Genomic DNA, 25,423 nt, shown 5'->3' with positions numbered 1-25,423 from the left:
TTTTGAAAAATTACGAGCCCGTAATCTGCCAGTCAAAACAATGTTCGATAAAAATTACAGAACAGTTACGCACTTTATTAATGAACCTGCAGTAAAAAGTATAGAACATTCAGTGAAAAAGTGCGAGAGTGAATACTGTTTTGTTATCAAGTTTGGAAATTTCAATTCACTTTGGCGTTCGCGAAAAACAATTTATGATAAATTTATTGGTCAGACCGCAGTGGGGGAAATTTATTAATTCGGTAGATTTCTGTCCACATGCTTGTGCGTTGGTGGAAAATTATAATTTTCAAGAATTTAATGAATAATCATAGACTAAATCAAGACTCAATGACCATATGAAAGGAAAAAAAATTGCAGCGTACCTTCGCGAACTGGTGTTCGTGAAGTATCATCATAATAACTCAAACCCACTCGATCGTTATTCAAAGGTGATCAAAGCCTCATACCGCTACACCCGGGGTCCCGCCCAACCATTATCACACCCACTAACCCATAAACTTATCTCCCATTTTTCGTTTAATTCGTTTTCATTCTTGATCTGAAAAAAAAAACGTACATTATCAGATGATGGATCACGTATCTTCAAATATAATGAGAATGGGCTGCAAAAAAGGAAGTATATCAAATTGCAGTAAACCAGACCCGACTGAGAATGGCGATGGGCCGGAGAAGGATCCTCTATACAGCGTAAATGATGCGTAATCCAATTTATTTATATACCTTCGGAGGCGTACGGGTATTCAACCTGTCTGGCTGGACTTGAGACTCTACGTGCATTTGTCAAGGCTGAATGCCACTGACTGATGTGAGTTTTTGGGAACCACAAACACTCAGTGTGAATGACTAGCCAGACCTACCCCTTTCTGCCATAATAAGCAATATTATTGCATCTAGATAAATTAAGAAATTCTCTCTTATGATTTACTCAATAGAACTCCGTAATTATTTTTGTCGAGACAATAGTTTGAGGCAAATACACGACAATTTTGCAGTATTCTTTCTGTTAGAATATCAGTCGATCAGAAAACATTATTTTTAGGAAAAGAAAAATGCAGAGCGACCAGAAAAATCTCGAAATTGAATTATTGAATATCATGATTCACTGTTCTTTGCTTAAGTGACATCCGAAATCCAGGAGCATTTGCTTAAAATCCTCAAAAATATAAAAATGTCAGGGTCCATAAATAATCACTATTGGTATTCTATGACACAGTTCACCTGTAATTGCAATTCATATAATTTTCTCCTTTTAATACTCCTCCCCTGCTTTCATTCTCGAAATAAAAATGAGTGCTCTACCTTTTATCATTTAAATTCAAGTGCTATAGAGAAATGTTATGGCAGAAGTAAATTTGTCTTATCAACGACTCTCAACACAGGAAATTAAATAGATAAAGCTTCAACATCCTTAATCGTACAATTCCGTCCTGTGGCGTTTAACATCCCTCCCTTCTTCCCCTCATTTTTCCGTCTACCAGTATATCAGCAGTTTATACCGGTGTCGTGAACTCACGAGAGAAACGATGAAATGAAGGATACAACTCCTGCGAGAGCTAAGGAAAGGAAGAAACCACCATCCTGCGTGCCATTGGGATCTCTTACATCTTCTACCGTTCATATATCTCCACTGAATTTCTTTACATTCTTTAAAAAGCGTTTTCTATTTTCAATTCTATGCTCCACGTCTCCCGACCTGCAAGTCAAAGGGAAAATGGAAAATATGAGACGGTAAAAAAATATGACAGTATATTTGATCATATGATACATGAATGAATTATCGAAAAAAATACCTGGGAACGAAGATAAATAAACAGATGTTCATCTTAGTAGTACATTAATGCTGCTTCTGCCATCAATGGACTTGACTTTCCACCCGGTTCATTATTAACTTTCAATGAGAAAATCCACTTGAAAGTTATCACTATAATTATTGCCTGGGTTTTTTGAAAATTACAGAAGCTACTGATTAATTCTTCACCAGAGAATTCTTCAATTAGCTATCACACCTTCGAGAATACCAGAAATACTGGACATATGAATAATAAATCACTGGTCCTCCCGAAGTTAGAAATGGTGATTCGATTATCGATATTTTCGAAACCTCATTCAGTCCTAGTCAAATACTCCAAAATAATCTCATCGAATTTCCCTAAGGTTTTAACTATAATACCGCAATCGAATATCTAGCGATCGATACAATTCACTTCAAAATCCCAAATTCAAAATCTTATTGAATAATTCCACCACTAAAATTCCATGGCCTCATAAATGTTTGATAATATCAGATATAACTCAGGCTATTGCCACCTCTGCTCGACAGCCCGCAATGTCTGTTCTCGCTTATCACTATGAATAAACCAAGATTTCCAAAAATAACTGAAGGATCTCTCCGCCTTCTCCGCAACAGCTCCCCTCCACTCTTCCATTTTCCTACGATATAGTGCTGAAGCATGTCAGCGTGTCAATTGACTAATATTAATGACCTCGTATGACTGCCTTACACATGATAATGAATCACAATCTCCTGTTGAGGTGTGAGGTACCTTTTACGTTGTCAAACATGAGTCTGATGAAAGAGAACCGATTCAATAACACATTCTGTCCTTTCCTTCTCCTCTCATTCACCCTTTCCTTTTTATTTTCTACTCTCTCCTCGAATTATCTCGTGCACAGTGTGTCCTTTGTTCCTCGTCAATTGTAGTCTCTCTTCACTACCAAGGTAACAACGTTGATTTTATTTTCAGTTCTTTCTGTTATTCTCATTCTCTCTGTATGTATCCGAAGTCAATTGGCACTGTCATCGACAGACGATAGGTCCATTTTAGAAAAAGCCTCTCTTTACCACAGAAATAATACAGTTCGACCTCAAAGAAAGTCATTTTCAGGATTTCGCAATGGGATACCAACGATATTGTATGTCAAGCTGATTATTGGTTGTTGATAATTGGGATTGGAAATGTGTTTGGATTATTTGTCCTCATACTTCACATTTTTAAAAAACAGAAGGCAATGTCATCAATAAATTGGAGATTTCACTGTATGCAATGCAAGAGCAATTTCCTACTTGTTTATAAATACTTGAAATTGAAATGGTCTACCATTTGGTCAGTGTCTACTGATTGGTCTGGCTATTCCAGTTGACTTTATCTCCTGGCGGCTTCTCATCTCCCCCAGTTATGGAATCATGAATGAAAGAGATCCCTTCATCGTTATCCTCAACCAATTTAATCTCATCAACATCATGAAAGACTCTTAATTACGAGCCTGAGATATTTTTCAATAGGAAGTTCTTGATTTTTTTTAGCCTGAAAAATTATATCGAGGAATGGAATTCCGGATGCTTTGGTGTCAATTAGACTCGAATGCGACGCATTTCATCTCGACGGAAGCCTCCGGAAGGAATGTGAGTGTAGTACAAACGTCGGTGTGAGTGTGAAAGGAGTCTCCAAGGGTTTACGATGTGGACTCGAGGTAGATACTTAATACGACAGTGAGGAAAATCAAAAGCACAGAAGGAAAAAATGTGGCCCAAAGGAATTCCCCAGACTTGGCCGTTTTAATGAGGTGAGACTTCGGTGAGAGATGAAGTACTATTCCACGTAAAGGCGATTCAAAGTTTAGAGTGATGTTTTTTACCAAGTTTTCTCACTGGTCTGTGCGACGAATCGAAAAGGAGAGGCAGATAATATGGTAATCCAGGGCCAGTTCTATTTTATTCTCCCCCATGACTTCGATTTTACCTTCTTCTGACGCTTACCTTTATCTCACTCTTCCACGACACAGGGAAACAACGGGAGGGCTCAAGCAAAGTCTAATGCATATTTTTACGAGGGAACGGAGAAAAGGAGAATGGAGAGGGGCCACCGGGCGAGTTGGAGTTACAAGAATTTTGGGGATCAACGTAATTCACTTTGGTGAGCTAACAGAATGTTGTGAAAATTTTATGTCAACAGCTTAATTCAATTCTGGTGTTTATCCACTTTGTCATAAAGATTTGGTTTGGATGAATATTTGGGAAAATATTTTTGTGGTCGGCTAGTAAATTTCCAGCATTGGAGATTACAGTGCATATGCAAGCATGTAATGCCTTTTCATTTCAGGAATTAGAGGGCAGCTGGAGTTGAATTATTTATAAAGTTACACATTGAGGGGAGGAATTGGACGCTGGGGATTTTTTATAGATTTCACTATTCAGTGACATATCAAATCTTAACTCTACATGTAAAATAGATTTTTTTTTTCATTTTTAAAATAGCATGGACTCAGGAATGTGGTAAATAGTTTCCGGAAATAATAGGATTTTGGTGGACAAACTCGGGGCTTGTGGGCTTTATTCCAGTGCTCCCCAAAAAAATCTGAAATTTTTTAACTATAACAATTTTACCAGAGTTGACGCGCAATAATTCCTCATACCATTTGACGTTTATTTCAAATGAAATGTGCAATAAGTCTCAATGAATAATAAATCGCAATGTAGATAACTCTAATTTATTCCCCACAATTTTCAATTCTTCCTCCCAAAATGTTCTTTGTTGCAGCGAAACTTTAATTCACAATACCGACACAGCATACATTTCGCTGTAACTGCAGCCTCTTCCCAATATATTCCGTCAGTCCGAGAGCGAAATATCGGGGGCTGTATATATTCCCAACCAGTGAATCTCGGGGTATTTGCGAGGGAAGTTTTTTTTTTTTCGTTTCCAAGTTTTTGTGCGAGCAATAAGAAAGAGAAGAGAAATGAGAATGCCGGGAAATGCTGGAGTGAGGGGAGTCGGGGGAGTGCTAGATAGACTGTAAGAGAGTAGCCGCGGATTGAAGACACGTGCCGTGTAATATTTTCTTGTGTAGGCTGACTGCCGAATCTACTCCCCAAAGTGAGAGGGAGAGAGAGGCCGAGAGGCACCAGAAAGAGAGAAGAAAAAATAAAGTCAGAGGGTGGGTGATTTCAGTAGTAGAACCGAGAGTTTCGGCAGCCCCGTTGAATTTACGGGTGTCTAGCTGATGGGGTTTTCTTGCCATCTTCGCCTAATATTTTTACAGGTCTTCTGAATCTTTTGCGCCTCGTGTGTGAATAAAAAAAGAAGACGAAGTCCATTGGAATATTCAAAATGACCCGGATTTTGAATCACTTCATTTTTCGCACATATCACGGAAGATAATTAAGATAGAGAAATAAATCCAATGGCATTCCGTTCCCGAGGCCATTCGGAGTGATCCCGAAGAGTGAATTCTGAAAACGATAGCCTCAAACGCTGTTGGATATCCCGGGATTACGCACACATGCGCGCTTCCGCTTCTACGTGCTTTTAGTTTTTTTTTTATTTCTGTATTTCCCCTCCCGGAAGTGAAAAGAGAGATTTCCGCAAATAATTTTAGGTATTCTGGAGGAAGCACTGGTAATTCCTGTATGATTAAATTTTGTATACTCAGGGGACATTGACATTTCCCTATGTCGGGAGGAAAATCAATTGCGGCTTCATACACATTCCCCTATTTTCATAGACAAGTTTGAAATTTTATTTTTTTATTTTTTGAAATGCAAACAAGAAAAATACGAATTATTCTCAATCATTGATTTTAACATTTTGTCAGGTCTGTTAAGTCATTTTAATGGACTATTCGTACTTTCTCTGAGTCTGACACTAGATATATCTACTCTACTTCTGTATCTCGGGGAGTGTTAAGTGCTGGTCAGGCTCTTTACGAACTATGATACAATTTCACCCCATTATTGGATTTAGTATGAATACTCCCGTAGAAATTGTGAGAGGTTTTCTTGCCCGTTCTGTGATTTTTCTGATTCTCCGATCATAGGTTACTTTCGATTCATCTACTCGGATTAGATGAGCTGTACAGAAAAGGAGAGTTGGAATAGCATCGGTCGTACCCTCCCCCCCCCTCCCTCTTTTATCCCTTTCGTCAGAACGAGTAGATAAAGCGCTCGGAAAATATTTCCCTCTCTCGTTGAGTTGATAAGTCCAACGACGACAGTCGTGGTCTACGTGATTCGGGAAATAATAGAACCGCCCTCTTTTATTCTATACATATAGTTCGTGTCTCGTGTGTATTCCCTACTTTACCGGGTTTTACACACCCGGTTGAATTTATCGGGTCATTACTCCGCCAGCATAGAAATCACAGGAATTTACAGGAGCACCTAAACTCTACAGCTCCTTTTACACGACTTTTTGGAAATTAAAAATATTACGTGAGATATTCATATTTATATAGATTATATATTCGTGGTACGGTTATAGTTATTCATGCCGCATACTCAGGTCAGTAGATAATCCAACTTTCTACGATCATTTTTCGATTGAGTAAAGGAATGACCAGTTTGCGCACCGCCGCTATCTGCATCTGATGGATTATTTTTGCGGTGCTGATTTTTTTTTTTAAACATAAAGTGCCATATCACAACCAGCAGGGATTCTATTACAGACATCAGGTTGATGGAAAATAATAATCACTCTGAGGCTGGAGGCCAAGGGTGCCCCTGGCTTTTGGAAAAGAATAGAGTGCATGATAGCCTCAGGTCTACCAACCACTTTCGAATCTCACACACGTCCCCTTAATCCAACGCCTGATTATGGGTGTTCAAATCCCCGTACACTCTGCACCATAATTCTCGGATATCTGACGGGGATGAGTACTCCTCAGACACCGGGGAGCTGAATTGCCCCACACAATTAGGGCTAATATCTTTAACGGATAATCGGGCAATTATTATAAAAGCCTGGCAACAATCAATCAACTGAGTGCTTGGAGTGAAGCAGCTGATACTGCTAGCGATAAAAGGGGTGATAATTGGCTAAGAACCACACCTTGAAGATTTCTAAGGGAAAATTTGAGAGATGCGTATCTGTCGCCGAGGCGATTCACTTTCAAACAGAGGGAGGAAGAATTTCTTGACGTTGTATTTTAACAGCCAATTTTTAACATCTTAATTACCACTATTGAGGTTCCAGTAAAAATCTAAAAAATTGTGATTTTTACTCTCAACGATGTTGAGTTTATTGGAAAAACAGATCCTGATCAATACCAATGGGATTGGTAGTAATAAAAAAAACTATTGACACTAAAAGTAACGACCACATGACTTCTGTTGAATGCACTGCAATCGGTGTCAGTCTCCTCTCTCCGTAGTCAAAGTGAAACGTCTCCTATTTTTTTTTTATTTTCCAAGATCAAATTACGTAGAATTAGGAAGGGACACTTTGTGGCACAGGTCATTGGCCAAGTGGATGTCAGTTCACCAGTGATTAGTCGCCTTTCATCCCTGCGGTACGGCCAAAGAGGTAGATCTGATGAAGATAGTGGAAATTCTACCTCACGTTAGCCATTTCCAATACCATTAACTTCGTGAATTTTCTCGTCGAGCGGAAGATTTGAGCTCCTTCAGAGTCACTGCATTATTAAAAAGTTCTTTGGTCAGTCATCAATCCTCTTAGAGCCTAATGCGAGTGGATTTTTCATTCCGTGGAAGACTGTTGAGGAGATATTAATAGTTGGATTAGTATCAGGAATGTTATTTGAATTAAATTATTGACCGGACGTGGCCCAGAGGGGAGGCACGTGAAATGTTAGTCGAATGAAATATTTTGATCTGCTTTAATGGAGAGCTGAGATAAGCCCTATCCGTGATAATGTGGGGGACACTCGTGAGGGACAATATTTTGACATTCTATAGAAAATTCATGATACTAATCCCTAATTTATGGAACGTGGAACACAACTAGAAGGGTGAGGAGAATATTTATAGACCTATTTACATTCCTCAAATTAAGATTTTTTATTTCTTGACTTGATAATTATGATGTATTCAACCCTTATTTTCAGGTGGTTCTACATATTTCTAGAATAATTAATTCTCGCGTTAGAAACTAATTTTCAACCCAAGTATACATATCCACACAGATATTCTGGAACAATGCAAGTAATTAGTCTGACATTTGGTGCAGTCTCTAGAGCTAAAGGAGGAGAAATATCGTTCATTAAAGATTTTCGAAATGTTCTATAAATGGTCAAAAGTTCTTGAATCAACCTTATACTTCGAAGCCAAGAATACTGTCTCCTGGCCACTTAACGGAAGTGGAATTAACTTTGCAAGATGTGATCGATACCGCGGAAAGCCGTCATTAGTTAAATGGTTATGAAGTAAAATCAACGATTAGTAATTGGCTCCTTCATCGAAACGCGTCACTCAGGTCTCGGTCTCTACAGGTGGAATGGTATTTTTATTCCGCAATTGACTTTCCTTGGTATCATTAATAAATAATTCCTGAGCCATCCCTTGGTAATAGTTTAAATTACCCGTTTGAGAAAATCTATCTGATAATTAGACAATTTTTCTCGTACAAAGCTAAGAAGTAAGCAAAGACATCTGAGCCAGTCTTCAGGGTTTTCGACTCCATCACGAATGACAATTCCCGCATAGGATGGAATGTCCTGTTTTCCTCCCTTGGTGCACAATCTACTATTTATTAGATGTATTCTACTCGCTCTGATTCTTCAACCCAAGAATTACTCTTCTCCGGGGGGGCTTGGGAGATTAAGATGCAAAACCAGCCTCCCTGCTACGAATACTATATCCAAAAGACCCACAGCTTTGGCTGTAGAAAGTACTTCTATCTCCCTGTCTCTCTCGTTAGCCTGACGGAAACCCCCCAGGGGGGCACACAGGGTGTAGGTTCTCTGGTACTCCTTCCAGTGAAAAGGATGTAGTTCACTTCCAGGAGATATCGGGCCAAGGGCTTTCCCACCTCTTCACTACGTACTGCTTTGAGTCGAGTTTGTTACGTCTTTTTCTGTCGTGTTACTTGCTCCTCTCTGTTTTCACCACGTGTCTTTTTATTTCACAGTCCACTCTGAGATGTCTTGATCTCACTTCTCCTGCACTCGTGACACTCTACTTTTGTCGATGTCTTTCAAAAAAAAAAAAGAAACTGAAGTTACTTACTCATTTTTTATTCCTACGCAAAGGAATCTGAATGTGGTGGGGAAAAAGCTCAAGTATGTCCTTTAAATAATTGTAGAAAAATCATCAAAATAAATTGCACGGGGGAGAGTCGAAAATTTTTAATTTCATGATCAATAAAAATTCAAACCCCATTCACTCCAACCTACTTGGAGTTAATTATGAATTGACTATAAATATTCTGCGCAATCGATAAAATTCAGATTTCCATGCTAATTGTTGCCGTATGGTTGGGGCTTCTACTTGAACTCCGGAAATTCATGTGAGAGGTGACGAAAATTCTAGTGTGAAATTCGTAATACATTAGTAGTGCAGGTGGTAGTTGGAAGTGGAAGTGCAGGCGGAGTCGACGCCGTAAGGTGGTTACCAAAACAACGCAATTCAATTAGAACGTCGTATTAAATGATTAATGTGGGAAAGGTGATGAGGTATAGAGCCGAACGCCAGACGACACCCACCCTCCCATCTTTCACTCCAACCTGGGACTTGACATGAGTGTCTTTTGAATGAATGCCGCGCCAATGTGGTCGATAATGAGAGGCATTATTGATTCGTATGATAGAAGGAGCCAATTGTATGATTATTCAAAGGAGAGTCGTGCTTTTGTGCAAAATTTAAGACCGGCCTTCTCACTTATTCATGGCCAATTAGACGTTCAGTCTCCCAACGTTTGGAAAACTTCATGTCCAATAATATTATTCATTCATTCAGTAGTTGCCAATTCAGTCGAGAAAAAGGAAAACAATCTCATTGTTTAGGTCTTCGCTACCCGGACGATTCGCGAGCAATGATGCGTTAATTGCAATTACTCATTTTTGTTAGTGAAATAACAAATGTAAATAGAATTTGGAATCAGGACATTAGCTCATTTAGTTTTCGAGATCTTTACCCTGGTCCCAATTACGATAGTGGATCAAAAAAAATACTTACTTACAGTGAAATATATTATCATGGATGAACAGGGTCGATAGGGATTGAATAAAAAATATCACACGTATAAAGTTAAGTGAAAAATATATTGTTTTCTATTTGAAGATGAAAAGAAGGATGCAAATGCATTTTGTGTATGTGAGGGATAAATTTCACTCACCCAAATTATTAAAGATATACATAAATCCATATTACAAATTCGTCGAGGCCACTAGTTCGAGAAACTGAGGATTACAAGTAATTAAATGTAAAACATTGATGAGACACTCTGTACAACTAGCTGCATGTCTGCCCACTCAGTGTGACTAGAACTTAACAACTGTCGAATAAACAAAGGGTTTCCCCTTACGACTGATGAAAAATTGTGCGAAGTCAGCAAGGAAGAGGGTCATAAAAATGAAGCAATTCATCGGTTCATTTATTCCTTACCCACTTATTATTGTAATTCAATGTGTAAAAGTAAAAACTCTACTGGAAATATTATAGATACGTTATTTACAATAAAAAATTTGATTTGTTTTTATCCATTATCACATGGAGATTCGAACGATCACTGATACATATTTGTGATAAAGCGACAGATTATCAATATTTGATTATTTCTTTTGATTCGAATGTAGATTTTCACAAACAATCTCAATTTATTAATTAATTTTACTTCTCTGCAAAAATATTGCATTCATTAAAACAGTCAGAACTGACCAAAATGTTGCACAGAAAACTAAAAATAGTTCACAATTTTGTACAGAATATCTCAATACTTTGAACATAGATCCAAAGAAAATAATAGTTACAGTAGTCCTACATGTATCCTCTCCATCATTGCCAGAATCTAACATACCGCATTGTCTGCACGTACAGAAGTTCCTAATACTCATTGGCCATTCAATTATGAATTCGTAACTCAATGGCAATCCTGCAATGTTTTTTTTTGAAATAAAAAAATTATCAAATTTTTCCACTCCATGGAATCTCTGTACATATATATAGACTCCACATCTCCATTGAATGTCTCGAATAATACGCTCAAAAGTCATAATAAGATGAATTCATGGAGAAGAGAAATAGGGTGATAAGTTTACTGAGTTGACGGTTGATTGCGTTCTCATTCTGCAAAGGGTACATCATAACCGATCTCCACAACAGCCACGTTCCTACGGAGTACTCGACAAAAAAATATCCTCACAATGGACTAGACATTCTCCCAATATCTCAAGTACTTGTAAAGGAAAAGAACCTTCCAGTACCACTTGGAAACGTGAATTACCCAGCCCCTCGTGTCGGATATTACAATTCACCCCGTTCACCACTTCGTTCTCAAGTTATTCGTAGAACGTTCGCAGAACTGAATAAACGTATCTTCCTATTTCATAAAATCCGAGTGATATTAATTAAAATATAATCCTTCGTACTAAATATATTGATACTAATGGCAAATTCGCTCAGATAGATATTATTTCATACATAATTCTTTATACTTTGTTTGGTAACAACCACGAAAAATGATTTCTTATGTAATTGCATTACAAATTGGAAGAACGAAAGAACAAACATTTTCATTTCGCTTTATAGACTTGCATTATTTCCCCCTTCAACTTCAAATCTCTTGATTTTCCTCAGTTGTTGCTTCATTATCGACAAATTCAACATGAGTAAATGGAAAATGTCCAACTCTACCGTGCAATTCACCCTCCCACTGGCCATTCATATTCATTTTAGTCACCTTGATCATGTCACCAACCTCAAGTTTCAGTGCTGTTTTGTCGTAGGCATTTGGCACACGTGCCTGCTTAACTTTTGCAAATGCTGGCAATTTACGTTGAATATTTGAACGACGGGTTGCTGTTCCAGTAGTTGTGGCTGTTGGTGGAGTTGTTGTTACTTGTATTGTATCTGTATTAACAGATGGTGTTGTAGACGATGGGAGTGAATTTGATGCTGTACTGGAGCCACTGCTTGTACTATCTGGTCGTGCATTGTTCTCAATTCCATGATTATCTTCTTCGTACTTTTGTACATATGGCACCGGTACTAGGCCTGTTTGACCGACGCTGTTACGTGCCGTCCACCACTGTTCTTCGTCTTTTGTGACGACTGTGAGAATCTCACCTGTGAATTTGATCGATTGTTATTTAAATTTATGGAAATACACCATTGATAACGTCAGATAATCCCAAAATATTATACACTGTGGGAGAAATTTTCTTTAAGGCAACAAAAAAGCTATTTAAAAATTACCTAAAAATGCTTGAATGCTGTTTCTTAATTTTTTAATCTCTAGCTGGGGATCTGAATAAGCAACGATTTTATCCAAAACATGCGACATGAGTAATAACTCACGTGTTAATAATTAAGTTTCAAATGTCAAATATTAATTTTTTTCTTGATTACTAGTGATGTTACATCAATGATAGTATGGTTGGAGATGACCTAACCCAAACTTGATGGTAATGTCAGCCAATAGAGGACAACACCCGCACGACATTTGTTCTGCAAGATATTAGGCACCAAATGAATGGATTTATTTTTTGGAAACTGTTTTTTACCTTTTCTAAACGGCAGATCATCCGGATCATTGCCCTCAAAATCGTATTTAGCCATAATTCTCTGTATTTTCTTGGGTGCTGGCCTTATGAGTGGCGTTGTATCTAAATAATGAATCTTGTAGAATGCCAATAAATTTGGAATATCTGAGAAGAATTGATCTCCAATTCTATAACGGGTCTGGTCACCCTGTTGCATCTTATTGATGATGTAATGACTGACTTTGCTATCCTCCCGCACACAGAGCACGAAGTCACCGTGAATTGAGGTACTGTCACGCACTAAGAACACACCACCCTCTTTCTCCCCCATGAGTAAGTCTGAGGCGTCCTGTCTTGACATTGCCCCGAAGTACCAACTGAAATTCATTGAAGAATAACAATTATGGAGTGAGAAATGATTGAGTTACAATAAATTGCTGGACTGGGTTGTAAGGAATATTTCCATATTCCATTGTGGGGTGTAATGTTAACCAAAAGAGTGTCAACAAGAAGCTCTCAATATCGATCTAATTGACAAAAATCTTAGATTTGAATAAAATGATTTATCAAATTACCTGGACTTGTCATACTGATCGAACGTAGCGGTCATTGTTTCTCCGGGTAAGAAGAAATCGGTTGTCAACAAAAACCGCTCCAATGCTCAGTGAAACATTGAAAAATCATCACAATTCGACGAATAAAATTTTTGGGTTATTCATGCAGTTGCGCTGCGGTACATTGCTCCGCTGTGATGCACAAAAACAAATCTATCTTCCAATTTGCTCCAAAAAAAAAATCACTTCACTTATGAACAGCCAGTGAAAGCAACCCACAAATATGCAAAACGTATTATCCAACGTTAGAAAAGGTATCTACACCAGGGATTGATGATGAGAAAAAAATGATTTAAAAAATCTGGCAAGTCTGCCTATTCGATCAATGACTTTTATGGTGAGTTCTCGAACATTGTCACGAGTTTTTTTTACAGAGTTGAATTATTCATCTCTACACCGGTTTCACTCGTGATGACTCTGCTGATACTTCTCAAATTCACTGAACTTCCATTATTATTTCCAACTTCGTCTCAATCTTCACTAATTAATAGGAATTTTTTAATGCAACAATCAGACAAATGAGACTGACGCACACACATCCACTCCAAGAAAAAGTAGAGCCTGTATGCGGGTGCGGGGTTGGTGGACAGCCATCGATTATGGAGTAATTAGAGGTTAAACTTGTGAATGGGGGCGCTTTTCAATAATTATTTAAGGATCCTCGGATGATAACGACGATGCCTATAGTGCCAAATATTGAGAGCAGTCTTGCCGACGTGTCCAGCTGTGATGGCGTCAGTGCCGTGACTCCCATTACTTATTTACAGGTTAGATAAATGTTTACGATTGTCTTCCATTGTTAATAGGCAATAAATACCCCTGAGATTACTTACAATAGAAACGATCGAACCTCATCATTTGTTAAGGTAATCTGAAACAAATGTTGGATAAATTTGAGAACGTAATATTCTCAAATATTCTTAAATATTCTCAACTTCAACCTATCTGAATTGATTATCGCTAGATCATTCATTACAGATAAGTAATTCGCTATCATGGCTGATACAATTAATCAAACAAAAAAGAAAAGACGTAGAGGTAAACGCCGGTCTACAAAAGCGCCCAAAATAGATGATAACATCAGCAAACTAGTAGAGAATGCAGTTGAGAAGTATGAAAAGCAATTGCAGAAACTAGCAGAACTGCAACATTTGTCAACTCACCACAGCCAGCCTGAAGTTCCATCCCCCAAAAGACAATATGGACCTACACAAGTGAAGAGCAAGAGAAAATCCCCGGGAGCTGGTGTGAACAAAAAAGATCGCCAGAAGGCGAGAGATATCCGTGATGAATCGATATCCAAAGCCCTGACGGTGATACAAAATGATTTTCGTATTCGTGTACTGGATAACATCCTCAAAGACATCTCGAAGGTGAAAGTAACTGAATCAAACGTTCAAAAAAAACCAGAGTCTATTCCGGGGAATCCTCAGAGCTTTTACAACTCGATTAATCGAGATAAGATGAGGGAAATATTGAATGAGAAGAGCAAAACGTCCAAGCAATACATCTCAGGGGTATTTAAAATAAGTGAGAAAAACGCAAAATATGCTTATGTGTCCAGTGGAAAGAATGATGAGGATATTCTCATCGATGGATTTTGTCACAGAAACCGAGCCATGGAAAGAGATCTGGTGGTCATCCAGATTCATCCCCAAGACAGGTGGATACAGAGGGACAATGGAATGATCCAAAAAACCGGCTTCGTCGTCACAATTCTTGAGAAAATTCATCCCAGAAAGGCTGTTGGTATTCTAGTCTATCACAACGAAGTCCTGAAGTTTCATCCAAGAGACCCGAAGTTCCCAGTGATGACTATTGATTCTGAAAGTCTTCCAGAAGAATTCAAAGAAAGGGATAGTATCAAGAAAACTCTCTTTATTGCCAAAATCCTCGATTGGTCGGCGCCATGCCAGTGTTCAGGGAACATCCTGGGGAGAATTGGAGAGGCTGGGAACTTGGAGGCTGAAACTGAAGCAATACTCCTTGAGAATGGATTGGATGTAACTCCTTATAATGAAAAATTATACAAACATCTGCCAGACCCTGATTACATCTTCCAAGAGGCTGATCTTGCTCAGAGGGAGGATTGGAGATCGAACTGTGTGTTTACGATCGATCCAGCTACTGCTGTTGATCTGGATGATGCTGTCTCGTGTAGGAAACTTAAAAATGGAAACTTTGAAGTGGGAGTTCACATCGCTGATGTTACATACTTCTTGAGGGACTCTTCACCTCTGGATGCAGCGGTATGATAATTAATATTGTTCCTCGTGTGGAGATTTTTCAAATTTGCTTCTGATTGCTACGCATGTGGCTTTCCAACAATTATCAATTAATTTTTTTCCAAGGTATCGAAACGAGCTACCACAATCTACCTGGCCAACACAGTATACCACATGCTGCCAAAACCTCTCTGCCAGCTATGTTCTCTAACCCCCGGGAGAGATCGTTTAACATTCTCAGTGATATGGGAGTTGAAACCAACGGGTGCCGTTGTCAGGCAGCGTTTCACCCGAAGCATCGTGAATTCCTGCTTCCAGATGTCCTATCAGCAGGCTCAAAAAATGATAGAAAACCCCGAGATGGACTGGTCGGAGGTGGATCTTCCCAATGTTAAAAATGGATTCACAGCGACTGATATTTTCCAGGCAGTCACGAATCTGTACGCCATCTCGAAGTCCCTGAGAGCGGGAAGGTTCAAGAGTGGAGCTTTGAAGATTGACCAGCCGAAGATCCAGATTATTTTAGATGAAGCTACAAGGCTACCAATATCCTACTGCCTAGAGGACAGACTCGAGAGCAATAATCTCATAGAAGAGTTCATGTTGTTGGCCAACACGACAGTGGCTAGGCACCTCTACAAAAAATTTCGTCAAACTGCACTACTTCGCCACCACAATCCCCCCAAGTTAGAGACCCTCTCCAGGACTTTGCATCCTCTGAAGCACTTCGGGGTTCACTTGAACACAGAGTCAGCTGGAGCACTGCAATCTAGCATGTCGAAGTATGAAGAAAGTATTGAGAAAGGACTGGAATATACTGACGAGCAATTTGTTTCCCACTGCAGAATGATGGTGATTAATTCTTTGTGTGCTCAAACAATGATGAGAGCCAATTACGTCTGCTCTGGAGTTGCCACTAAGTCATCCTTAAGACATTATGCTCTGAATGTTTCCCTTTACACACACTTTACGTCTCCAATCAGAAGATACTCTGATTGCATCGTTCATAGACTACTTGCCTCTGATCTTGAAGGAACTCCCCTGCCAGAGACCTGGAATTCAACCCTCTGCGCTAATCTAGCCAAGAACTGCAACAGAATGAAGGAGAGTGCGAGGATTGCACAGGATAAGAGCAACGCGATTTACTTGACTCATCTGATTGCTCATAATGGACCTTCTCAGCAACTGGCGATTGTCATGACGGTCAGAAAGCACAGTCTTGATGTCATTCTCTGCCATGTGGGGCTTACACTCAAAGTCGAACTGTCAGAGATTCAAAACCATGCGACTGTTGAGTACAGGAATGAAGATTCTGTTGAAACCGTAAGCATTCTCTGGAAGGAGCCTCAAATCACTCAGGTTATCAACGTTTTCACCATTCTCAATGTCAGGGTGAGGAAGCATCCCAAGATTTATAGCATTCAAGCCAGTCTACTACCTCCAAAAATTCATCCCTAACTTGTTGCCTTTGCTGCTTATTTTTCACTTTTATCAGAAATATTAATGTGATTAAGGTCATAACATGTTTGGGGATGTTTTTGTAAGTCTTTATCATAATGTCGGAAATTATGTCCCTTTATGACGTTCATATTTTGGATATTGTTTCTTATAAGCACCTGTAAATAATTGACGAATAAAGGTGTGCGACATCATTTGCTGGTAGTTATTGCTATTTCATAGATTCAATTGCGTTTGGAAATATTCATTCGGCTAAAGTTGAGAATGAGAAATCTCTCAAGTGAATATGTGCCTTGACATAATTGTTTATAAGAAAAGAGGAGTTATGCATCAAGGATTCTACTGTGGCTTCTGATATTCCACTTCACTGGGTCGAGGAATCTTCATAACGAAAGAAATTTCACTTCATTATATTATTTTATTATTAAGAATTAAAATAAATTTACAAGTTTTTCTTTCATACATGAATCTCACGGTTTCACGTACAAGGGTAAATTCTATGGAAATAAATGAGAAACAGAAGTAATGATAAAAATACTGGTTCCATTTATTCCAAGTTAAGTTAAATATTATAGTAGTTTGAACTTACGTGTTTTATTTACACGAGGGAATATAATTCTCTACATAAAACATGTACCTAATTGTACAATTTGTCTACGAAAGAGCAAAAAATTATATCCGTTCGAAAATGTTTCAATTATTTTATTTTCAGTGATTTTTCTTCCAAAAAATTCTGTCATTTTATACCTCACCGCATAAACTTAGATAAAAGTCATTCAAATGATTACCTATTTTTTTACTTTTCATTCGGTAATATAAACTCCAACTAGATCACATATTGATTTTTTTTTCAATGTACTTCTTTCTGCTCACGATAAGTAAATTTCGATAAAAAATATTCTACGATAATTGGGCTAACGATGGGCCTTTAATCATAAATAACTCGTGATTTACCTGGGTATTAAGCGATTTACCTATACAACTTACGTAATTAAAGATCAGCAAATACGGATATTGCATTTTTAAAACAATATTAAAAGAGGAAGTGTCTGTCACGTATTTGTCTTCTAAATTATCGAGGAGCAAATCGAGCATATGAAACCCAATTATCATATTATTAATGAAGTGCAAAACACTGCACTTGTGCGATCGAAATTAAACTAAATTTCCCTCAAATTACAAAACTTTTCGAACCTCAGAATGTTCGTTCTACAAATTTCATTTTTTTTTAATCAAGCGTAATGATGACAAATCGAAATTGGAAAACAGTCTTTCTGATTTATTCAGCTTCATCTACATAAATATATTAGAACTATTAAAAATTCAAATGGTTAACATAAAATTGAGAAATTTCTTTGTGTTTTTTTTTTCTTAAATTTCCAAACATGACAGGATAAGAATGTACACGAAGTTAACCCTAAGTTCTCCAACTGTACCGCGAGAGCTTCATCCCTTTACAATCCTCCTCTTACGTATTAAAAAAAATATCTCAAGATCAGATATTTTGAGAAAGGATTTAATGTCATTTCTGCTAATTTGCTCATTTTCTCGGTATTTTCTTTCTTTAAACTTCCACACTTGACATTCACAATGATTTGTTCTCCCAGAAAGTATAAACTTCCATCAAAACTATCGTTTCACAAACCGTTGATGGAAAATGTCCGAGTTCTCACTTTAAATTAAAAAACAAAAATCGTACATCATCAAGTATTTCGTTAACTTGACCTCTGCGACTGCTGTTTGTTTCGATGTTCGTAGTTGACGAGCCTCTGGCCAACAAGATACTTGTCATTCTTAATGTGCTCATACAATTTTCTAAACTGTCGAATATGAAATGTTATCAGTACACAAACCGATATGATAAGCAATAAAAATGGGTAAAGGCGTCGTGCTATCAATATCTGTGTCTGCAGATTCGTGACAAATAGGGGTATAATACCATAACCAATGGCATAAGGAATAGCAAGTGCAAGGCCAAAAACACAGATAACAGGTGCTGCTAATTCCGTAATGACAAATTTGAGATCCATTTCACGGACACCATCGTTATATGCCTTTTCAATAGCTGTACGAAGCTTCCACTCGGGCCCCATCATTGTAATGGCAGTTGCTATTTTAGTGTATAAAACGCCAAGTGCCCAATCCTGCCAGGGGAATAGAATTGGATTTTGCTCGAGTGGTAGACGAAGGGGTACCACCACGACCAGCTCGAGGAGAAGCCCGAATAATAATGGGATAACACCGACTAGAAGAATGAAAGCTATTGATGCACGCACACTGATAATTGCCCAGTGTTTTATTCTATCAATAATTGCGCGACGCCCCCGGGGTAGCCACGAGAAGGCGAGGGCAAGGCCACGCGCTACCGCCCAACATACATAAGTGCCACAGGCTAGTGTGTAGATTTCGTGAACACGTCCCGAGAATACTACCATTGTGTCTCCAACACCTGAAAAGAAATTTATTTTTTATGTACAGAAGTCATGAACATAAAGTGTTGCAATTATTTTTATCTAATATTATGAGTACTTAGGTTTTGACAAAATATTCTCACGATATTTTTATAGATAATGAAAAGTCGAAAATTTTATCATGTCATAAACAACAGGAAAATATCAATAAAAACGTGGTCTACTCACTGCTCACTGGCACTGCAGGTGGTAATACCGGTGGTGATGGAGCAGGAGCCCCCACCATCCACAAAGCCATGACCCTCCTCCCCAGCCAAACAGGAAGTGTCATGGCGATGAGACTCGCCACTACTAATGAGGCGCAGAGACACAGCAAGAGACCAACCAGCCTTGCTGGGAACCACCTAGATCTTGTGTACGGTTGATACCCTGGGGGAGCCCCCCGATGTCTCATTTGAGCAATGGCCTGGTGTGCAGCTCCGAGATCATGCTGTAGTTCCTCGATTACAGCGTTATCCCTATCATCTCGCTGGTTCCTCAAGAGATACGACTGGAGATCTAGCATCCAGGCCACTGCCTGACACCAGCCACGAATTATCGCCTTCAGCCATGTCCGAGTATGGGACTGTTCGAGCAAAGCTGGGAGAATCACTTGAAGGAGCAGAAGCTCCATGGATAATTCGCTTACCTGAGCCCCAGTCTGGACAGTAACAGTGTACGGTAGAAATCCGGGCCATGCCCACCTGAGAATTCTCACCGGAAGCCAGAGCATGAGTAAAATCGCAGTACCAAAAATAACAGCTGAAGCCACGAGTCTCCTGGCGTGCCTCAAAATTGGAAGATGAATCATCTCTTGTATAGGTGAAAAGTCAGGATCATTGAGATTCCTCAGGAACCAGAGTACTCCAGGTCGGAGTACCTCCCTCAGCAGCAAAATGAACGATGCAAAGTAGTAAATGTAAACCATGCCTACCAGCCAGTGAATGAACATGCAGGTTCCAGGTGCAATTCTGAATGAGGATTCTCTGTCCTTCAGAGTGGCATCAAACATTGCCAACGAGCATATGTCAAGCCACCAGCCACAGACAAGGGGTAAAACTCCAATCTCCACAACAGACAGCAGTGCCACTTTCACCACAACATAGCAAAGCCCCAGAATTCTCTGAAACCGTTGGAAGCCAAAGAGTGCAGCGAGTGTATGAAGAACAACGAGAGTCCCACCAATGAATCCATATCCGCACAGAGTGGTGACGAGTCCCTCGAAATGTGAAGCAGCAGCGTGTTTTTGTAATCCAAGGCCAATGATGGTGTAACGTCCAATGTTGTGCGGGCAAAACGCAAACACAAAGATGAACGAGGTATTGAGGGAAATCACCCAGAAAACATGCTCCAGGAAGAGGAGAGAACCATCGAGTCCAAGGAGTCTCTCCCAGGTGAGCTCCTCAGCAGGTCTGTCCCATTCCATGGGATTCCAATTAGCTTCTTCAGCTTCGCCACCACCTTGAACTTGGTCCTGCTCCTGTGCTCTCCAGCCATCAGCAGGCTCCTCCTGAGCAGCTGGCTCTTCCCTTTGTCCCTCCTCCTCATTGATGTTGTCAAGCGGAGGATTATCAGGATTGTCACCAATTTCTCTGTACAAAGGGTGATTATCATCATTGTCTTGTCTGGGAGGTTCCTCAACGAATGGAGGAATATTGTTATTCTCCCTGACATTTGCACCGGGAAAGGGTTGAGGTGCATCCAGTAGTTCGCCCTGCTCGAGTTGGGGTGCCTCAGGATGATTGACATCGGCTGGAAGAAGAGGAGCGTCCCGCTCCAGCCAGTCTGGACCGCCAGCGTGAAGAATCTGCTCTCTCAACCACACAAGGCCGATAAAGGCGAATAGAGTGCATGTTACTACGAAGCAACCGTGAAACACGTCCGAGGAGATGTTCTCTGTTGATATCATATCCATTGGAAGAGACATTATTTTAACGAAGTCGAGGGATCCACTGAACAGCGCTCGATACGTTCGACAGGCCGTCAGAGGAACCAGGCCCAACCATGCGAGAGCCACTAGGGTGTAATGTAACCAGTATTTCACTGCTGTTACGATACTGGAGACCAAACCCCCCACAACGTCTCTGATTGGGAGGCGACGGGGCATATCTGGGCTGTAAATTGGAGTGAAGGAGAATCTGTGGCCACAGAGCTCACAGTATTCTTTTCTGGAGTACCTCATCCACTGGACAAGGCACTCCTGGTGGATCCATTTTATGCTCCCTGTGCATATACAGGGGTGGAATAGGGGGCGGTCTGCTAAACCCTCCGACCTACACACCCTACAGATGTCTGCTAACATGTCCTCCGTCATGTTGATGAGGTTGAAATTCTATTTTCGATTAAATCGGTTGAATTGTTCACGTTAAACACCCGGGAAGTGGAAATAATCTGAAAAAAGTAAGTGTTTTTTTGTGAAACTGCATTCTTCGAGTCGTTAGAATAGTTTGTCATCAGTTAATTATTTTGGAGTATTTTATGGTGGCGACTGCAAAGGAAGTTTGTTTTATCTTTAATGACATTGAAACACTGATTTTGCGTAAACTCGGTGGTAATTTGATTACTACACGCAGTGCAATTATTTCTGATTAGTGATCAAGACAATTGGGATGGATTTGTTGGGAAAATGATCTGACTTGTTTAGAAGAGAATGATTAAGCATTTAAGGAAATGAAATACGCATGTGACCTTCTGACATCAGAATTATAAATCCAAAGACGGGAATTAGGTTATACTTGTGAGAAAAACATTGCCCTTTTCATTGAGACGTATTAAATTTTTCTTGTGAAAGAATAGCGTGCTCAACTCATCCTTAATGCAATTTATTATAAAAGTAGTGTGTGGTTTTTTGGTTATGTTGAGGATTATTGTACTTACCGAATCGTTTTATTAGTAAAAATACGTAAAATCTGAACTGAAAAATTGGTCGAAAAAATATTGAGTGTACTTCCAGCTGTTTCTATCGTCCTTAGTAGCCCATTGAAACTCACCTAAAAGCCCATAAGGATTTGCTGCCCCGTTAATGTCACCGATCCAGATGGCGCAGAATGTCATCTGCTCTATCCCCTCCCTGCGATTTTCATCCCCTCTCCTTGGCTTCTATGGTAAATCCTGATATTGAATGTGCGTTCAAATTGTGTTTTTCTTTTTGTGCTCTTTGCGAAGAAAAAATAATGCCATCTTGTGCGGTTCATGGATGCAAATCAGGTTATAATACGAATCCCGAAAAAGTACATTTTTTTTCGGTTACGAAAAAAAAATTAGCAGAGAGGAGAATTGCATTAAATCGCGATGATTTGAGTGCTGGGAGATGTTTACATCGTAATTTTCAGTCTTATAATTTTAAAAACAGATAGTCAATTAAATTCTATCTATTTTTTAATTATTGTATGAATATAGCTAAGATAAGCACTTCATTCTCATTTTTATAATATACTAAATGGCAACAAATTATCGTTTTTTATTTATTTTTTCTGCCAATGCGCACAAAAACTGGCGCGTATTCAAAGCTTCAAACTCCTAAGCGAGACCGAGCAGGTAGCCATTAGCGCTACGTAAGACGTGACAATATCTGTGCAGCAATCGAGCAGGAGTTGCAGTAGCCTGGTCCTTAGGGAACAAATGTCCAAACATGGCAATTGAACTTTCCAAAAATCCCTAGAAAATAGTTACTTTCAGAACCTCATACTGTCACCACTGGTTTGATTTCTCCGTCATTCGAAAAACGTGTTCCAAATAGAAAATTAGGTTTATCAATCTAAATTTTATACATAATATAAAATTACTCTTTCGTAGCTGGTCTACTTGTTCTTCACGGCAATTAAAATTTAGCTAATTTTATTTTAGTGTCATAAAGTGTTTGCTTCATATACTCCGCCATAAAGATACGGAAAAACCGTTTGAAGGTTAGAAACAAATTATTATTAACATCTGAACAGAAACAAACAATTTAGCCTCACGCATTAATGACATAAAATGAAAATTTTTTCGTAAACAAAAATTGTTAATCATTACATTGATTGACATCTCCAAATAAAAATGGGGAGGAGCTCGCATAATGACGACGGTATGACGGTTGATTCGAAGAACGAGAAAAAGTTGAAAAAGAAAAAGAGGAAATCAGTGGCTGATGAAAACGACGAGGAATTAGTTAGTAATCCTGAGGTGAAAGTGAAGAAATCAAAGCGAAAAAAGTCAAAGGAAACTGAACCTGTAGACGAGGACGTACCGAGGAAAGCCAAGAAGGCAAAAAAGTTAGTATCAATTTGGAATAACCCTTTTTCCGATATTTAGTTGGAAAAGAACAATTCTGGAATTGTTTTCCAGTAGCCTAGCCCAATAACTGACAGCTGACTTCAGTGATTAATTAAAAAAATAATCGTGTCCAAATGAATTCCTTACTAGTGGCCATCAATTCATTTTTTTAAATTTTAGGGATAAATCAAATGACACAGAGAAAGCAGAGGAAGGGGTTGAAGAGGAAGCACCTTCCAAAAGTAAGAAGCCCTCCAACAGACAATTGAAAAGGGAAAGGAAAGAAGCAAGGGAGGCAGAGAAAAAAGATGCCAGTAAAGTTGAAGCTATGAACAAATCTCTCGAGTATATTTCAACGGTAGGAAAAATCAGTACTATTTCAAAATGATAAAATAAAAACAATTTCCATCGTTTTCTAAACAATTTAAGATAGGTTCACAAAAATTAGGATCATCCCTAAAATATTCTGAATTCATTCGCAGTGGAAACATGCAAAGAATAACTGGAAATTTGAAAAGCTCAAACAAATCTGGCTGATGGACCACTTATTAGATGACACGTTAGTTCCGGAGGAAATGTTCCCCACTGTGCTAGAATATTTCGAAGGCTGCAAAGGGATGGCTCGAGAATTACTCCTAAAGAAAGGTATGGACGTGATAAAAAAATATGAACGTCAGCAGGAGGCCTCTGACGAAGTTGATGAGACTGTGGAGTATAAGAGAGCCAGGCAATTACTTCAAGCTTTACCGACAGAAAATTGAATAATCTCAAATCCAGAATATTTTATTTAATAAAAATTTCCAAATTTTAATGTTTTAAATCTTTTATGTATATTGACCCCACAAAAAATACCCTACCAATTAATTTAAAACAAGAACGCTGCTTACAAAGGGATTATGTAAATGGTGCTGTACAACGAAATAAATCTCTTTGAACATGTTTTTGCTATTTAATTCGTACTATATTGTGACTTAATCTTTAAGAGTCTGCATATTTATTCACAAAGGTTCGGAGTTTATCGGTGTCCTGGAGACCCACTATACGCTCCAGAACCTTTCCATCCTTCATGGCAATCAGAACAGGCACTGACTGGACCTGAAAACCGTCATAATAATAAATAATTGGCATCCCTCACACCAACAGTATTTCTTATATATTAGATTGGCAAAATTAACGAAATAGTAATTCATAATCAATCAATTTACCTGATAATCTAGAGCAAGATCTGTGTTTTCATCAATGTCAACTTTAGCCAGTAGAATTTTTCCCTGTTTTTCCTCAATAACAGACTCCAGGCGTGGCGTCAACATGCGGCAAGGATTACACCAACTGAAAAACAATTGTCGCTATCCTTATCCTTGAATGAAAAACTCGCTCATTTAAAAAATAAATAACGCTTAATAATTCTTATTTGTAGCAGATTTTTTCGACGCAATTCAATCGACAAATGTCGTAATTAAAAATGGTTGAATCTACAGTGAGACCTGTACGAGAATGTAAAAGCCATTTCGTCATGACATTGTTAAATATTTAACAATGCAGCCGTTCTGCAGTTTCTTACGTTGCAAAAAAGTCGATGATAACAGGCACTTTGGAGTTTTTCACTCTCTCATTGAAATCTTTATTGTCTTGCACTTTGAATGCCGGTGAAGCAGCGGCACTGGAAAAACCCCTGGCCTCCAGACTGCTACGAATTACTTTTGCTCCAGCACGAAGCATTGTGTATTAATACTTTTACAAAATCTCTTGGCTTTAAAAAAATTCCGAGCACACTTTTCTTCGCTAGAATTACAATTTGATACGAGACGAAAGGTTATCGTGGTATCTACGCAATAGAGCACACTTTTGTCTGTGACGTTCCCACCATTATCAGCAGATAGCCAGCCAACTGCTGTACCGACGGACCCCCAGCGCGCAAACAAGAGCTTTAATAGGCTTTATCCTCAGGCCCCGAGGTCGACCGAATTGTCGCGCACTAGAAACGCAG

General features: G+C 38.9%; 5 protein-coding genes across 8 annotated transcripts; 2 read left to right on the top strand and 3 right to left on the bottom strand.

Annotated features, from left to right (window-relative positions):
- Positions 1-9,977: 9,977 nt before the first annotated feature.
- Positions 9,978-13,632, bottom strand: LOC135164761 (adapter molecule Crk). Its single transcript, XM_064125415.1, has 3 exons — positions 13,011-13,632; positions 12,457-12,812; positions 9,978-12,019 (listed from the first exon to the last, which is right to left on the bottom strand). The coding sequence occupies exons 1-3, from the start codon at positions 13,043-13,045 to the stop codon at positions 11,508-11,510; spliced, it is 903 nt and encodes a 300-aa protein (XP_063981485.1). The 5' UTR covers positions 13,046-13,632; the 3' UTR covers positions 9,978-11,507.
- Positions 13,633-13,768: 136 nt separating this feature from the next.
- LOC135164759 (DIS3-like exonuclease 2) lies at positions 13,769-16,926 on the top strand. 4 transcript variants are annotated; one of them, XM_064125411.1, is made up of 3 exons: positions 13,769-13,915; positions 14,028-15,298; positions 15,401-16,926. In XM_064125411.1, exons 2-3 carry the CDS (start codon positions 14,045-14,047, stop codon positions 16,730-16,732), a joined length of 2,586 nt encoding a protein of 861 aa, XP_063981481.1. In that variant the 5' UTR covers positions 13,769-13,915; positions 14,028-14,044; the 3' UTR covers positions 16,733-16,926. The 4 variants fall into 4 exon arrangements, with proteins under 4 accessions (XP_063981481.1, XP_063981482.1, XP_063981483.1 ...); XM_064125412.1 differs by having other exon boundaries at positions 13,769-13,950; XM_064125413.1 differs by having other exon boundaries at positions 13,779-13,915; positions 14,014-15,298.
- Positions 16,927-17,130: 204 nt separating this feature from the next.
- Positions 17,131-22,215, bottom strand: LOC135164758 (E3 ubiquitin-protein ligase MARCHF6). The gene is made up of 3 exons (XM_064125410.1): positions 22,060-22,215; positions 19,372-21,573; positions 17,131-19,181 (listed from the first exon to the last, which is right to left on the bottom strand). The coding sequence occupies exons 2-3, from the start codon at positions 21,494-21,496 to the stop codon at positions 18,448-18,450; spliced, it is 2,859 nt and encodes a 952-aa protein (XP_063981480.1). The 5' UTR covers positions 21,497-21,573; positions 22,060-22,215; the 3' UTR covers positions 17,131-18,447.
- Positions 22,216-22,877: 662 nt separating this feature from the next.
- LOC135164647 (uncharacterized protein C7orf50 homolog) lies at positions 22,878-24,247 on the top strand. Its single transcript, XM_064125206.1, has 3 exons — positions 22,878-23,435; positions 23,617-23,794; positions 23,919-24,247. Exons 1-3 carry the CDS (start codon positions 23,221-23,223, stop codon positions 24,195-24,197), a joined length of 672 nt encoding a protein of 223 aa, XP_063981276.1. The 5' UTR covers positions 22,878-23,220; the 3' UTR covers positions 24,198-24,247.
- On the bottom strand, positions 24,204-25,321 carry LOC135164648 (thioredoxin, mitochondrial). Its single transcript, XM_064125207.1, has 3 exons — positions 24,998-25,321; positions 24,642-24,765; positions 24,204-24,531 (listed from the first exon to the last, which is right to left on the bottom strand). The coding sequence occupies exons 1-3, from the start codon at positions 25,153-25,155 to the stop codon at positions 24,415-24,417; spliced, it is 399 nt and encodes a 132-aa protein (XP_063981277.1). The 5' UTR covers positions 25,156-25,321; the 3' UTR covers positions 24,204-24,414.
- Positions 25,322-25,423: the final 102 nt, after the last annotated feature.

Source organism: Diachasmimorpha longicaudata, chromosome 7 (assembly GCF_034640455.1).
Source record: "Diachasmimorpha longicaudata isolate KC_UGA_2023 chromosome 7, iyDiaLong2, whole genome shotgun sequence".
Classification (NCBI taxonomy): Eukaryota; Metazoa; Arthropoda; class Insecta; order Hymenoptera; family Braconidae; genus Diachasmimorpha; species Diachasmimorpha longicaudata.
The sequence above is the reverse complement of the archived record's forward strand: the minus strand, read 5'-3'. Positions and strand labels throughout refer to the sequence as shown.

Bases quoted from the DNA above. Each gene is read 5' to 3' on its own strand.
- LOC135164761 (XM_064125415.1), bottom strand. From the start codon at position 13,045: ATGACCGCTACGTTCGATCAGTATGACAAGTCCAG. The intron at 12,813-13,010 runs GTAATTTGATAA...AATGAATTTCAG, and splicing joins GATCAGTATGACAAGTCCAG to TTGGTACTTCGGGGCAATGT. The intron at 12,020-12,456 runs GTAAAAAACAGT...TCAAATTCACAG, and splicing joins TGATCTGCCGTTTAGAAAAG to GTGAGATTCTCACAGTCGTC.
- LOC135164759 (XM_064125411.1), top strand. From the start codon at position 14,045: ATGGCTGATACAATTAATCAAACAAAAAAGAAAAGACGTAGAGGTAAA. The intron at 15,299-15,400 runs GTATGATAATTA...TTTTTTTCCAAG, and splicing joins CTTCACCTCTGGATGCAGCG to GTATCGAAACGAGCTACCAC.
- LOC135164758 (XM_064125410.1), bottom strand. From the start codon at position 21,496: ATGACGGAGGACATGTTAGCAGACATCTGTAGGGTGTGTAGGTCGGAG. The intron at 19,182-19,371 runs GTGAGTAGACCA...ATTTCTTTTCAG, and splicing joins ACCTGCAGTGCCAGTGAGCA to GTGTTGGAGACACAATGGTA.
- LOC135164647 (XM_064125206.1), top strand. From the start codon at position 23,221: ATGGGGAGGAGCTCGCATAATGACGACGGTATGACGGTTGATTCGAAG. The intron at 23,436-23,616 runs GTTAGTATCAAT...TTTAAATTTTAG, and splicing joins AAAGCCAAGAAGGCAAAAAA to GGATAAATCAAATGACACAG. The intron at 23,795-23,918 runs GTAGGAAAAATC...ATTCATTCGCAG, and splicing joins CTCTCGAGTATATTTCAACG to TGGAAACATGCAAAGAATAA.
- LOC135164648 (XM_064125207.1), bottom strand. From the start codon at position 25,155: ATGCTTCGTGCTGGAGCAAAAGTAATTCGTAGCAGTCTGGAGGCCAGG. The intron at 24,766-24,997 runs GTAAGAAACTGC...ATTGTTTTTCAG, and splicing joins ATCATCGACTTTTTTGCAAC to TTGGTGTAATCCTTGCCGCA. The intron at 24,532-24,641 runs GTAAATTGATTG...GACGGTTTTCAG, and splicing joins ATCTTGCTCTAGATTATCAG to GTCCAGTCAGTGCCTGTTCT.